The 16,657-nt window shown below is 34.0% G+C and overlaps 1 protein-coding gene across 6 annotated transcripts in view; it reads left to right on the plus strand.

The window, feature by feature from the left end:
- The window catches only part of LOC106867898 (opioid-binding protein/cell adhesion molecule homolog), a 630,312-nt gene that overhangs the window by 317,810 nt on the left and 295,845 nt on the right, over positions 1–16,657 (plus strand). For 2 of the 6 annotated variants that reach the window (XM_089360863.1, XM_089360859.1), the window contains exons 2-3: positions 6,930–6,947; positions 9,688–9,741. The exons of 1 other annotated variant lie outside the window; for it this stretch is intronic. In XM_089360863.1, the coding sequence (XP_089216989.1) occupies positions 6,930–6,947; positions 9,688–9,741 (72 nt within the window). The remainder of the gene's footprint in view (positions 1–6,929; positions 6,948–9,687; positions 9,742–16,657) is intronic. 3 more of the 6 variants (XM_089360860.1, XM_089360865.1, XM_089360861.1) reach the window with 2 other exon arrangements.

Below are 16,657 nucleotides of genomic sequence, written 5' to 3' on the forward strand. Positions count from 1 at the left end.
GCTGGCCGTGGTGAGAGGGATAACTCCCTTGGCAAACAGGACACAGTCGTGTGTCGATAAGCCAGCTGGAGGAGATGTCCTCCTGGGGCTAAAAGCAACAGTAACATCCACCCCTAGGGGTCAGCCACACTTAAGTGGCAATATACTACACTTTATATATATATATATATATATATATATATATATATATATATATATATATATATATATATATATGTATATATATATATGGATAGATATGCTTATAAGTGTATATATAGATAGATATTTATATATATGTATGCATATATGTATGTGTGTGCTTGTGTTTGTGTGAGTGTTTGTGTGCGTGAATGGATACCACAAAGTATCAATTCTAATACTGGAAACCGCGTTGAAAATGTTTTTTTATCTCATGTAGCTGAATACCTAAAATTGTTGAAAACACATTTTGTCCTGTGTGTACTAAGTTAACCGTTACCTTGTATATATGTATATAATACAAATAATTACACACACACACAAATACACACACATACACACTCGCACACGCGCGCACACACACACACACACACACACACACACACACACACACACACACATATATATATATATATATATATATATATATATATATATATATATATATATATATATATATATATATACATATACATATTTATGTACACACATACTTATACACGCATGCATGGGGGTGTAATTAAATTTATTAGATAGCTATATCTAGGGTTTGTCGACTTCACGAAACGTGCAAGCAAATGCGAACACTAATCTTTCCTGATTAACTTCATTTCTATTGGGAAATAGGTCGAAGATCAAGAACATTTACTCTCTTACCCATGAAGATATTGATAATACATAATAAATATAGGAAGCACATGCAACAACGATGTTGCTATGAAGAGTATATTTTACATAATAAAGTTCTAGTTTATCAGTAAATGATTAAGTAAGTAAATACAATATAAATATGAACTATGAAATGCTATTTGATAGCCTGAATGTTAAAGCATCTATTTGCAGTGACCCATGTATAAAGAAACATGTTAGATACGTAGATAGATATCAGAATGAAAGGAAATAGCGTTTAAAATATTATTAGAGTAGTTAGTATTTTATAATAAGCTGATGTCCGACTCCTTCTTACTTCTTCCGAGATATATGTCGACGTCTTATTTCGAGCGTTTATATTCACAATTACGCACACACACAAACACACACATACACACCCATACACACGAATACACACACGCACACACACACACACACACATACACACGAACTCATATTATCACTCATTCTCACACACAGAGTCATATATGTATGTACACGTGTGTGTGAGTACCAATTGGCGTACACATGGTTGTGTGAATGTCATATATACTCTTTACTCTTTTTAATCTTTTTACTTGTTTCAGTCATTTGACTGTGACCATGCTGGAGCACCGCCTTTTAGTCGAGCAAATCGACTCCAGGACTTATTCTTTGTAAGCCTAGTACTTATTTTATCGGGTCATCTTGCCGAATCTTTAAGTTACGGGGACGTAAACACACTAGCATCGGTTGTCAAGCGATGTTGGGTGGGGGGACAAACACAGACACACAAACATATATACACACACACACACACACACACAGATACATATATATACATACGACGGGGCTTCTTTCAGTTTCCGTCTAAAAATCCACTCACAAGGCTTTGGTTGGTTCGGGGCTATAGTAGCAGACACATGGCCAAGGTGCCACGCAGTGGGACTGAACCCGGAACCATGTGGTTGGTAGGCAATCTACTTACCACACAACCACTCCTACACCGATAATATATACATTATATTATGTAACATATATGCATAATATATACATATATATATATATATACATGTATGTATATATATATATATATATATATATATATATATATATATATATATATATATATATATATATATATATATATATATATATATATACATACATATATACATATATATAAATATATGTATATATACATATGTATACATGTATATATGAAGAGAGAGAGACAGAGAGAGACAGAGAGAGAAAGAGAGATGAATGAGAGATAGATGGATAGATATATAGTTATGCATATAGGATCGTATCAATTCATGGATATATAGATTGGGGCGGGGGGGGGGCGTACATATACATGAGCATACATATATATATATACATGAATAAACATATATATTATCAATGTATTCTTATAATCGTTTTCATATACATAATTATACTTGAATATATATGATCTCAAGTGTATAGGTGTACGCATGCACGCAAGTGTGTATAGGTGTTTAACTCTATGCGAGTGGGTGAGAACGTGTGCGTATTTGTGCGTATGCGTTCGATGATAGTTGATTTTATATGTATATCTTTCATGTATCACAATAACCTAGACGTTTGACATTTTTCTCAGAATTGCAACTCTTGCTCTATGTTCCGAAAGAAATTACTACTCTAGTGTGAAATATTCTAAAATTTGGGTTCAAACTAGTTCATATGATGCGACTAACAAAATTCCAATAATTGAATGAACATCTCAGAAGCGTTTTCAAGTAAATAGTTTGTTCGTATGTCGATATATCTGTATAGGTATAAGCGTATGTGTTTATGTCAGCGAGCATATACAACTGACTACGTGCATTTCTATGTCTATATATTTATATGATGTAGGCATTTTCAAGATGGCGTCAAGCTTCGGCAAAATTTGTCTTGCACAGTAAGAAGTTTATATATATTTCAAAATATGATATATGATTCTACCCACCCTGGGTTTTTGATGATATGGTTCAGATCAAAGTGCACAACTGTGAGATAAGCAATGACTGTCAAAGTTAGAAGTGTTACAGTGTTGCAATTGCTTACATCATTGTTCCATGATGTAATACCAACGAACCGATACAAATATTGTGTTTGTTGAGAGATATGCGTTTCGGACATTTCCCGTACCTGCTATTGTTTAAAAAATAATCTTTTAATATATACGTTTCAAGGCCACTCGAGCCTCCGTTGTAAACACGAGCGAAACATTTTCCCTCTATGTGGGACTGTAAGTGTGCGCATATGTATGTATGTATGTATGTATTCCAAGCATTATTATCGAGTTAGAAAACAGAGTGATCTAATGGATACAAATTAATTTGTATCTATTAGATCACTCTTTCTTTTTACCTCGATAATAATGTTCGATAATTTACGATATTTAATATAATATATTGATTGAAGAAATATCTCTTCAACATATAATATATTAAACCAGTGTGTCTTGGATATAATACCCTTGCTTTCTGCTATTGTGCCATTGTAGCTGAGTTCCTCCTATTACATAATAGCCCTATATTGCTTGCATGTTTGTTTAACGGATGATAAGTAGGTATCGAGTGGTACTATGGAGTGCTGCAGACGATACGGTAATTTGACGCGCACCTACAGCAACTACTTCTATTTACTTTCTTGTTATTTCCAACCGATGTCTATAAAATAGAGTTTAGCATGAAGGTTCGATATGCTTATCATTAATCTATGGTTATAGTTCATACTATTTTTCCTTTACTTGAAACTAACATTATAAAACGTGTGAACTGAATTAGTGCCTTCTATTAAAAGATCATATTAAAACTCTACACGTTTAATCACATCACGGACTGTTATGAGAAAATGAATTAGTTTCCATTGCACGAAAGACCGTTTGTTATATAAATTTTGGAATAATTAGTTTACAAAGTTTCACTTAGCTTATTTTAATAACAACTATATCCATTTGATTGCAGTTAAGTCAATCGTAGAAAAGATGGAAATATCAATGTTTTTTTTTTTTCTTTTATTCCTTTCCCTTTTATTTTTTTCATTGTGACTACCAGTTTAATTTCCATAGTGTGATGGATTTCAACCCTTCGGTAATGTCAGAACTGCATATATTTCGCTCACTTCTATGTTAGCGCCTGAAGATTAGATATGTGACGTGAATCTTTATCAGGTTGAGAATATAGAAGAGACCACCGACCAGGCTTGTCAGAAATCCGATACAACGCTATGAAGAAATGAAGCCCATAAAATAATATACTGTAGCTTACGTTTTACTTTAGAAGTTCATAAGTGATATTACCAAATACGCCTGTATGTATATGCATATGTATATGTATACATGTGTATGTATGTATGTATGTATGTATGTATGCATGTATCTATCTATTTATCTATCTATCTATCTATCTAACTACCTATCTCTCTCTCTCTCTCTCTCTCTCTCTCTATATATATATATATATATATATATATATATATATATAGACTCGCGATCGCAGGATCACGGTTTCGATTGCCAGACTGGGCATTGTGAATGTTTATTGAGCGAAAACGCCTAAAGACTCCGGCATGGGGTGGTGGCGAACCCTGCTGTACTCTTTCACCACCACTTTCGCTCTTTCTTCCTGTTTCTGTTGTACTTGTATTTCAAAGGGCTATCCTTGTCACAGTATGTGTCTCGCTGAATCTCTCCGAGGACTACATTAAGGGTACACGTGTCTGTGGAGTGCACAGCCATTTGCACTTTAGTTTCACGAGCAGGCTGTTTCGTTGATCGGATTCCTCCTCGTTCCGTTGACTGAAACCCTCGTCGTTACCAACGGAGTGTCACGATATTTATATATGTATGTATATATGTATGTGTATATATGAGGAAGAAAGAGAGAAAATGACAATGTGACATAAGTATATATGAATATACAAATACACATATATGTTTACATATACGTACATACACAGATACACATATTTATTTGTATGTATATTTGGCAAAAACTATTCTCAAAATAGTTTACGAGTGGTTTTCGAAAACCAGAATCGAAATAAATATTATTAAGGTCAATTTTAACATTATTTATATTTGTTCAATTTCATTTTCTCATCTTACACTCTTCATAATTCTAGTCTTAAATAGCAAGAAAATTTTTCGTCTTAGATATTTCACTTTACTCCTAATTCTGTTTTATCGATTGTCTGCAGAAATACAGCCGTTGGCAATTCGCTTGTACTACGATGAAAGAAAACTCAAATTTTATTGTATATTAATTCTGCAGCATTTCCATCAAGTCTTTCTTTTTGCCTGATGAGATTTAGGCCAACTTGCTGCAATCAGCACTCCGAAACAAACCGTAGACATTTTGTTTCTAGCCTACGAGCAACTTTACCCGAAATTACATTTTGTATCTCAAAAAATTATCTTCTTTTAAACACTGCTTTATATTATAGCTGCAATTTATTGTATTCTCGTTCAAGATTTGTAATTGTAACTAGATTATGAAATTTTGTCTATAATTTTGTCTAAGTATGATGAATAGCGCCTGTAGGTTTTTCAAATTTTCTGATACCGGTACGATTATTACGGACGGAATTCAATTTGAATTCGCGGGCGTTGAAGTAAATTTGACTTTGGGAATAAATGATAGCTGGGCGTGCTTAGTACGGAGCACGTCTCCTGAGACGCAGTTCGCTTAGTAGAAATAAGATAGAGAGTACAATGAGGATAAGTAGGTTGTTGTTCTGTTGTCTTGCTCACAAAAGACTTTTGTATTCGAGGGGCATTTTCCTATAATTCTTTTTTACCAAAGCCATTTAAACATTAATAATCGTGTTGCCTGAAAATTATTATGTTAGTGAATAATAAAGATATTCTGAAGTAAAGCAAGGTGAAAAGGAAGGATTGATAATATCGGCTGCTCTTCATTTTGAAACGCTTTGATAAGTATTGTTCATAAGTAAGTAGTTTATAGTACTATTTGTATTTCTACTAATATATGATATATTTTACAATTTACGTGCTTTAAGAAGATTTATTGTATAAATACAAATAAAACACCCACGCATCATTCTGTTTCACTGACGTCCTCTCTCCACTCCCTCTACTTATATATGTTTGTGTGTACATGTACTTATATAAGCATGCATGTATGCATAAATATATGCTCACTAACATGTGAGTACACACACACACATACAAACGCACACAAACACAGTCAAACATACACACTTTCATATATATACATGATTTTGTATATATGTGAGCATATGTATGCAGTGTGATAAATATAGCTAAACATTGCTCGAAACAATTTACAAATGTTGAGCATAAGTTTTTTAAAATTACAAGACGTCAATGACACGTAGGATAATCACTGATATCAACGCAAGATAGTTGTGCTATTCAATAATGAATATATATATATATATATATATACATATGTGATAGAGGACGTATTAATACGTATTATGGCATTCAATAAGGTGATACAGGAAGTATAAATATGTGAATTTTCAGATATAGCAACATTATATTTTGGACAAACAGAATACCCTTGTTTAAAAGTGCATAAATATTACCTCAATAAAGCACATTAGTCGTTGTGTGTTCGAATTCTAGGGAGAGTCTATTTTGCATAATTCTACACTAGAATACAATTGGATCGCTCGTTTCTGTTCACTGCAGACGGTTTTCTCTCTATAGAATTAAATATCTATCCCTTAATTAGAAAACAGAATTTCACATAGTTTCTCCATTTTGAAATAATGCAAGTAGACAGGATCGATCACCACGTTAGGTCCTGATATCGCTTCATACAAAACGGTAAATCACCGTTGTGCAAAAGTGTAAGTAAGAGTTAATAATATCCATTTTCTATAACGCGGAATCATTTAGACAAATTAAAGCGTATAATGTGTTGACTGGTTGTTCAAATATTCTTTTCGTTTTCAATCTGAGTAACTCTAATTTGAGGATTTAAGAAGAAAAAGATATACCAATTGTATGATTTCTTGTTGATTTGTTGCATTATAAGAAACTCCGACTTCGTTAGAAATGTTTGTAAAGGTCTTTTCGCTTACGTCTTGTCTTTTTTCTTTCTCTTTACTAGGTTTTACGGGGGAATCAGGTAGATGTTTTCTAATTTTTATTGAAACTAAAAACACACATTAAAGGAAATATATATATATATATATATATATATATATATATATATATATATATATATATATATATATATATATATATATATATATATATATATATATATATATATATATACAAAAAGTGAACATACGGTCTTGACTTCGTTTCGATTGCGTGGCACATTAGCCTATATCTCTGAATATCGTTTCCTTACGACGTATATTTGACTGAAATTTGGTCGACAGAAACTATCGTATATGTGTGTGTGTGTATTTATGTATTATACTATGTATATATATATATATATATATATATATATATATATATATATATATATATATATTATGTACTTATATATATAATATATATACACGTGTATATCAGGCATGTGTGCTTATATGTGCGCTTGAGCATCTGATTGTTTGTGGGTAACGGAATTTATATTTATGTCTTATAAGTTACCCGTTCGTTATCAGATCTCAATAAAGTATATAAAATAAAAGAAATACGGGCTGTGGTCGATATGCTCAATTATATACATAAAGTCTGTGTCCTAATCTCGGAGAAAACCTGTTACTGACATCAGTAATTCAAAGAAGAAAATTGTACGTGTGTGTCTTCGTATGTGCGTTTGTATGTATAAATATATGTGCATGTGTGTGTGAGTGAGCGTGTGTGTATTTTTGTGCGTAATCAATACGGTAATGCTTACCATGGTGATACTGATTGATATCGTTCATGTTGAATTTTCACCATTCCTATTATTATTTTAATATGGTTGACTCACTCTTGTCCGCATGACCATTTATTTAATACTTTTGTTACCTGAGTCGTATGTTGTATTGAAGACAACGCGATGTGAAGTTCTTGCTTTAATTACAGCTGTAATTATTTCTAATAACTTTGTTACATGACAAAGTAAAAGAAAGATATTAAAAAATATATAAAAGAGATTTTCATATTTCTGTTCATTATTCTATTCATTATTTTCTTTTTCATTACCATGACTATACAGCACCATTTTTAATTGAAGTATACCTTGGAGTACATTGTCCAATATGTCTTTTTCTGGTAATAACTGTGGATGATAAAACGAGATTGCAGAATCGTTCGAACGCCAGGAAAAATGCTAAGCCTAATTTCGACCGTCGTTACGTTCTGAGTTTAAATTGTGACTAGATCTTCTTTGCCTTTCATAATCACGGTGTCGATAAATTAGCTGCCAGTAGAGCAATGGAGTCGATGCATTGTGTGTGTGTTTGCGTGTGTATGTGTATTTTCTTTGTGTATGTAGAACTGGATCATTTAATGTATTATAACATATTTTCGAGTTTCTCTAATTTTATCTCGCGCATAAATATTGACCCCCACCCCGCCCCGATTTATTCAATATGAATGTCAAAAATGCACTTATATCCTTAAGAACTCTGAGAAAACAAGAAAAAAAAATCGGTAGCGACACTTTTACCAATACGTATAATTCGCAAAATATTTTGCGCTGCGCTATACAATTTCGGAGACATACATACGCTAATTTTATTATAAATTCCAACAGACTGGTCACTGTCATTGTTCCACTTGACTGGAGCCACGTCAGTGACCAGGTCGCATTTGCTCTTGCAAAAATAGCGACACATAATAATAAATGGTTAAGAGAACATGACAGTTCCTTTGTTGGTCTTGAATGGTTAATATGCGTCTTTCATGCTGTAACTTTCTCTATTTATGATCCTATATTTTGATAAGATTATATTCAATTGTAAAACAAATATAACACGAGCAGCATATTTCAATCATATTTGTGAAACAGAAGTACTATGCAATTTTTAACATATAGCATACACATATAAGCACAGGGTCTAGCGTAATCACATACTTTTAAGGACGGCCATTTTTCATATGGTGACAGCGAGACAAAGATTCGATATGTCTAATAAGTATTCGTCATGCATGCATGCAGTCATACAACTTTCTTTTCGACAACCGTTTTAAAATATGGTGTGTATTATATCATTTAATTTCATTGTGCCTAATAAAATTCTTTTAATGTTTAATAAGCTGCTTCTCTTTTATAACTTGGTAAGTTAAATATATATGCATTCTGTTATCTTATGCTAAAGCTAAATTAAATTCATATATTCTCATATTAATTCATACGTTACTGGAATGGCTATGCTTAATTTCAAACTACCTCCATTTCCTCGTTCTTTTCCTTTTCCTTTTTTCCTTCTCTTATTCTCTTCCTTCTTGTTCCTGTTCTTCATTCCTTTTTCTTTTCCTTCTTTTTCTTTTCCTTCTTGTTCTTGCCGCCGTTCTTGCTGTCATTGTCGTTGCTGCTGTCGTTGTTGTTGTTGTTGTTTCTCTTGTTCTTGTTCTTGTTCTTCTTCTTTTGTGTCTCCACTTCTTTCTCCCCTACTTCTCTTCCTCCTCCCCTTCCTCCTACCAGCTCTTCTTCCTCTTACTCCTTTTTCTTCTTAAATCAATTTAATAGACTACATCCCCGACAACCTTCTGATTATTATTATCACTATTATTATTATTATTATTATTAGTAGTAGTAGTAGTAGTATTACTATTATTATTATTATTATTATTATTATTATTATTATTATTATCATTACCTGCTGACTCGTTGAGACGTGCTTAAAATTTGCTACACGAACTCTCGATTTCCAAGTGTAAGTGAAGGAATTAATTTTCGTTTTGGATTTTATCTTACACAGGGACATTTAATGAACATTTTGGAACTATACCACGTACCGGGGTTAAAAAACAAGGTCTGTTTTCTTTTTAATAATTCCATTTGTATTTCGTCGTGTGAATTCAACTAAATAATGACATCCTTTTTTTTTTTCGGGAGTAATCTGCAAAAGAAATTACATTAAACAATGCAAAAAACACACTAAATTTTACAAAAAAAAAAAAAATGACATTTCAACAACAACGATAAAAAAATTAACATAACATATAATATATTTGATTGTAACAGCGTACCTATTGACTATTGGCCAAATGAAAATGAGACGTGTTATAACGAAACCTGTCGTTCGCAAGCGTACTTTTGAATAAAAGAAGTTCTAGATATGAATTATTTTGGTGAAATAGAAAGCGCAACAACATTTTGATATAAGGATGGGTATTATCCTAGGAAAAGCTCTCACGTCGGCATGCAAACGAAGACTGGAAACGTACCGCTAACTTTCAAAGCGAAGCATGATTACTATGTTTCATCGGAAATATCTGGGTTAAATCGTTTCTATTGAGGAAGTATTACGTCATATGTATCGTTTTCAAATATAAGGGCGACGCACTAGCGCAAACAGAAATAATATGTGACCCATCTATCCCTAAATACTGTCACAATATTTGGGAAGGAAATTTCTAGAGTAACCATCAAAGACATCATGGTGATGTCGATCTCTTTCTTGTGGGCACTTTCAAAGCACAGTATGGATAGGTGGTCAACCTCTAGTTAACCATCGGTGATAGGTAGTCGCATTGAATCACCAAAAAACCTTCAAGTGCTTATAAGCGTAAAAGAGTTCAAATCTGTCTCAGAATTGTGCTCTGTAATGGTAACTGAAAGGAAAGCCCTGGAAACTGATCATACAGATTAGGAAGCCCAGCTCTTACATATACTGCAGAAAAAGCTAATTTAAATCCTTGTACTCAGAATATTTAAATAGAGAGAAAATACTGAAACAATCTCTGCACATCGCTAGTCATACAGTAGTACATCGTCATAAGGCATCACATGTTGCTCCCCTGGCGTCGCCGTACAAAACACAACATCCCATTTGCATTTCAGGTTAGTGTTAGGTTTAGGAAGTTGATTAGGTGACAGCTAGAACCTCCTCGCACAGCCACACACAGTAGTGACAATGACAGAATATCAGAAAGAGAGTGTTATCCCCTGCAGTGTCTTAAACAGCAAGAAGAGAAACACAGGGAAAGCTTCTAATTTCCAATTACGACAAGGAAATTCAGTGAAGCCGAAGGAGATCAGATGCCATCTATGAAACAAAAAAAAAGAAGGTATCACGCAAACATCGAGAAAGGCAATTCAAAGTATGTTAAAAGCTCCTTTATTCAAAAGAGGTGCTTGTCGTTTCCAATGAACCATATCCTATGAAATAGTGCTTATCTCTTACAAAGAGAACCCCAACTTTAGTGGGGATGAGTCTATAACCAGCAGAGAAGCATCTATCTCAAATAAAGAAGAAATCACTTTCTCAAATGAAATTCAGTTCACAGCTCATTGGATAACCAACGAAGTACACGAGGAAGTGTAAAAGCACGACGTCCTTTCAGATGAAATAGTTATAAAGATATGACTGAAATACAAAGATAACAATTTAGATACAGCATTTCTAAATATGATATTTGGGATATCCGTGATGTTTACGAAATATTATATGCTAGGTATCCTTGGTGCATGGTATTTTAGCCGCAATCTTTGTCTCAAAAATTCCAAGCTGAAGATTATGTGCTTTCCTACCTTTAAGAATGCTATAGTATATCATATTTCTAAAGTTGCTTTATATATATGCATGTACGCATAACCACGCATATATTATACATATGTGTGTGTCCATGTGTGTGCGTTTCTCTGTGCGCGTGTGTGTTTGTATGTTTCAGTGTCAGTGTGTGTATAATATATGTGTATGTGTGTATGCGTATATTTATGTGCGTTTAACTGTTTATATATTGTGCTAAATAATGTTTTTATTACATCTCAATCGTACTGTAAAAGATTTTGCATGTTTTTATATTCTGTACCCATATTAAACTGAATGACATGTTTCATTAATCACTTCTTATATCACTTGCTTGCTTCACGTTGCATTTTCTAACGTCCTTGTATTTTATTGTATTTTCCAACTCACTGTGACTAGCTGAAAATAATAATAATAATAATAATAATAATAATAATAATAATAATAATAATAATAATAATAATAATAATAATAATAATAATAATAATGATGATAATAACAATAATAATGATAATTACTATGTCTGTGTGAGGTCCTTGTTAAGACTTGACAGTCAGTACAAACCCCCAGTACATACAATATCTTCAATCAATAACGTGACGATATTGGATACTGTGCGATGTCTTAAATAATAATAGTAATAATTATAATAATAATGAGGATACTACTACTACTACTACTACTACTACTACTACTACTACTACTAATAATAATAATAATAATAATAATAATAATAATAATAATAATAATAATGATGATGATGATAATAACAATAATAATGATAATTACTATGTCTGTGTGAGGTCCTTGTTAAGACTTGACAGTCAGTACAAACCCCCAGTACATACAATATCTTCAATCAATAACGTGACGATATTGGATATTGTGCGACGTCTTAAATAATAATAGTAATAATTATAATAATAATGAGGATACTAATAATAATAATAATAATAATAATAATAATAATAATAATAATAATAATAATAATAATAGTAATAATAATAATAATAAAATCCAATCAATTGTGCTGACAGGTATTGTCTACATCTTTAGAAAAATCCATATCAATTTAAATGTCTGTGTTGTATTACATGAAGATATTTCACTTCTGTCCCTGCAACTTCTCCTCCCCGAGCTTTCAGTCATACTGTAACATGTCTTATCTTCACACTCCCTAGGACGTGGGGGTTTGTCTCGGTAAATTATTGTCAGAAACATGTAGGGAGGTGGCTCAGCAAGGGTGACCTAAAAAGGTAGATTGAAAACATAATTGTTGCTGCCCAGGTTCAGGCATCGATATCCAACTCAGTGAAAAGAGATATATACCACAAAAGTGCAACGAACCTCCGTAGATTGTCTGGCAAGAGGGTCGAAAGCCTGACTCAAATTGTTAGTGCTTGTGAAAGTCATTCAAAGAAAGAATACAAGCGCAGACACGACAAGGTAGCGCAGAAACTTCACTGGCTCCTATGCCGGAAGTATGGATACGAAGTAACAGGTGTTTGGTATCATCATACACCAGAAAATGTAATGACCGAAAAAGGGATGGCAAAATTCCTCTGGGACTTTGAATTCCATACAGACAAGTTGTTAGAGCGCCGAAGTCCGGACCTCGTAACCTTTAAGAGGGACAAACACAGGTGCCTAATAAACAACGTAGCAGTGTCGGAAGATCAACATATTATCATAGAAAAAGAGAAAACATCGATAAATACGGAGACCTGAGAATTGAGATCGTCAAGATGTGACAGCTACAAGAGTCAAATATAAAGATTGTCCTTATTGTCATCGGCTCATTGGGTTCAATAACACTCAACCTGAAGAAACATCTGGAAACTTTAGAAATACTATTTAGTCTAGGTGTATTGCAAAATGTGGCATTACTTTCAACATCACGCATATTGCGTAAAGTACTGTCTCTCTGAAATCCATGTTGTGACTTGAGAGACATGGTGGTGGCGGTGATAGTAGTAGTAGTAGTAGTAGTAGTAGTAGTAGTAGTAGTAATAGTATTGCAAACGCAGCTGAACATGATCGGACAGACATTTGATGAAAGACCTTAAGGGCGTGACGATTTAATGATTTTTTAATGTATCACCGACCACATCAGTTAGTGTAGCGTTTCGGCATTTAGAACGCTGCATATGATCTAAAGGCTATTTCTCTGCCTTTTCTAGCACTTGGAGAGCACGCTAAGATCTCGTATAATCATTGTCGCCTATTGCGGTAGGCGTTGAGATTACGTTGCATTCAATCGTGATTAGCAAATTATAAGTAATTAAGGTAAAATCACCTCACCGGGTATTCTATTTCAATCTCCTTCCACTATTTGTCTCCATCTTGGCTTACTGTTCCCAACGCACCTATTATTATAGGTACGACCGTTACTGTTTGTAGTCTACAAATTCTTCCTATTTCAATTTTTTTTTTCCTCTTTCTTCGCAATCTTAGAATCAAAGGGGCATAATGGGACGATAAGTAAGCAACTTCGCTTTACTTTATCTGTAATTGTAATATCGGATCCATTATTGTCTATCTTCTTGTCCGTTTGAAGAGGAAAGTCCCACAAAGTCTTATATTTCTCCTATAATCATATATGAGGCGGTGAGCTGGCAGAGTTGCTAGCACGCCGGGCGAAATGCAGAGTGGCATTTCGTCTGTCGCTACGTAACTAATACGTATGCAAAATTTCAGGCCTGGTGCCTATAAGTAAAACGAATTATATTTATTGTTATTGTTGAATATAAACCAGCAAGCTGTCAAAGCGCGCGAAATATTTAGTAGCGTGTCTTTTGTCGTTGAGTTCAAATTCCACCGGGGTCGACTTTGCTTTACATCCATTTGGAGTCGATGTACCAGTTGAAATACTGGGTCGATGTAATCAACTAGCATCGTCCCCACAAATCTCAAGCCCTGTGCCTATAGCAGTAAGAGTTTTTGTAAAGGGAGAAGCTAGCAGAATCATTAACACGCCGTAGAAATCCTTCCCGGCCTTTCGTCTCTCATTACGTCGTAAGTACAAGCTGCATATGATCTAAAGGCTATTTCTCTGCCTTTTCTAGCACTTGGAGAGCACGCTAAGATCTCGAATAATCATTGTCGCCTATTGCGGTAGGCGTTGAGATTACGCTGCATTCAATCGTGATTAGCAAATTATAAGTAATTAAGGTAAAATCACCTCACCGGGTATTCTATTTCAATCTCCTTCCACTATTTGTCTCCATCTTGGCTTACTGTTCCCAACCTATTATTATAGGTACGACCGTTACTGTTTGTAGATCGATTTCGATTTTAAATATTTCGTGGTTGGTCAAATAAACATCGGTCGAGTATGGGGCTGGATGTAATCGGCTAGTCCGCCCCCTCCAAAATTTGTGGTCACATGCCAGTTGTAGAACCGATTATTTATTATAATGTATTTGTAGATTTATAATCATCAGATACCAGAAATGTTCTCATATTTTGCCTCGTTGCATGGATATTCTGTTCCATGAATGATTCTAATCTAAAATGCACTTTTGCTTCTTGTAAAATACATTTCGCTTGTGACAGAAATGTTGACCTCGCGTAACCGAATACATGCTCGTCTAACATTTTGTATTTGGAGATTTTCACAAATAAATGTCATATTCCAGGTTTGCTTTTATGTCAATATCCATTACAGATGAATAGTAAATGTTGAATTTGGGGTATGGTGTAATATCTTGTTGCACAACATTGCTTGTATGGTGTCCCCTTAATGTCAGAAGTAAGTCGAAGATATACTTTATCATTAATGCTATTGGTGTAGTTGTCTACTTGCTTACCCCTCCGCCTCCTCCTCTTCCTCCTCCTCCTCCTCCTCCTCGTCATCATCATCATCATCATCATCATCTCCACCACCACTGACACCACTATCATCATCATTTATCACATCGTAGCCGGTTATATTTTAGGGTCCCTCCACAAGGCAAACGTTTCTAATTCGTATAAATGCATGAGATAGTGTTTTTTTTTTTATTAATTTTTTTCACATATATAACATGAATACACGGAAATATTTCAAGATTGTGGAAATCTACGACAGGCTTTAAGACAAAAATAATACTTGTGTGTGTGTGCGTGTGTTTGTTTAAGTGTGTGCGTGTGCGTGAGCTTGTGCGTGTGTGTGTGTCTGTGTATACGAGAGAGAGAGAGAGAAAGAGGGAAAGAGAAATAAAATCTTATATATTACCTTTATCTTCTCAACATCCAGAAAATCACGTCGCTACTCGCAGAAAGAACTTTTAAAAGAAATGTCATACACAAAACTTATATAAAATATAACAAGAAAAAATCGGACATAATGACGTAATCACAAAAAATATTTTAAAATGTCAATAAAAATTGAAGACAATTCCATGAAGAATAACACTAGAGTGAATAATCCTTTGTACTAGAAGGATTAGGTTAGTCAACCCCAGTGATCAGCTGTGTGTTACGTCATGGATCCCGTAAGGATCAAAGATGACATCGGTGGAAGTTCAATTCAGATCCTAAAGAAGGACGAAAAGCCATTAAACATTTTGCCAGATCCTCGCCTTCACTGTAGGAAATAACGGTTGTAATTATTTCGCCAACAATATTCCTTCATACACCTTGGGAGCACCAAAGAACATTAAAATATTTATGTGAATATCGGTTATTACGTTAGTAGTGAGAGATGGAAAAAAACTAGTCTGGCGGAACTTGAGATACATGTCATGTGTGGACGAATTTATATTCGGCCTCTGTCCGTGTTCGCCAGCTTAAATAAGAATTCGCAAGATGGGTGTTTTATAATAATTCTTTCTACAATAGGCACAACATCTAAGATTTGAGTGTTAAGTTGAAGAGATCAGTCCCCAGTGCCTGACTGGTACTACTTATGAACTCCTGAAAAAATGAAGGGCAAAATCGACCTCCGAGCGTTGAGACGGACGGAGTGTCACTAAGCATTTCGTCCGGTGAGCTAACGTTTATGGCAGCTCTCCGCCTTAATGGTTATTTTAATGAGGATAAGGGGTTCTTGTAACCCTCAAATGAAAAGTATGAAGAGTTATTTTCTAAAGCAAGTGTAAAGTAGTTGATATTTCATAACATTAGAACAACTGGACTGTTTGACTCATTTGCTTTTAGATAACACAGAAGCGTAGCAAAACGAAATCCAGAATTGCAGTCAGAACAATACTTTCTG

Source organism: Octopus bimaculoides, chromosome 12, assembly GCF_046866305.1.
Source record: "Octopus bimaculoides isolate indiv1 chromosome 12, ASM4686630v1, whole genome shotgun sequence".
NCBI classification, from domain to species: domain Eukaryota; kingdom Metazoa; phylum Mollusca; class Cephalopoda; order Octopoda; family Octopodidae; genus Octopus; species Octopus bimaculoides.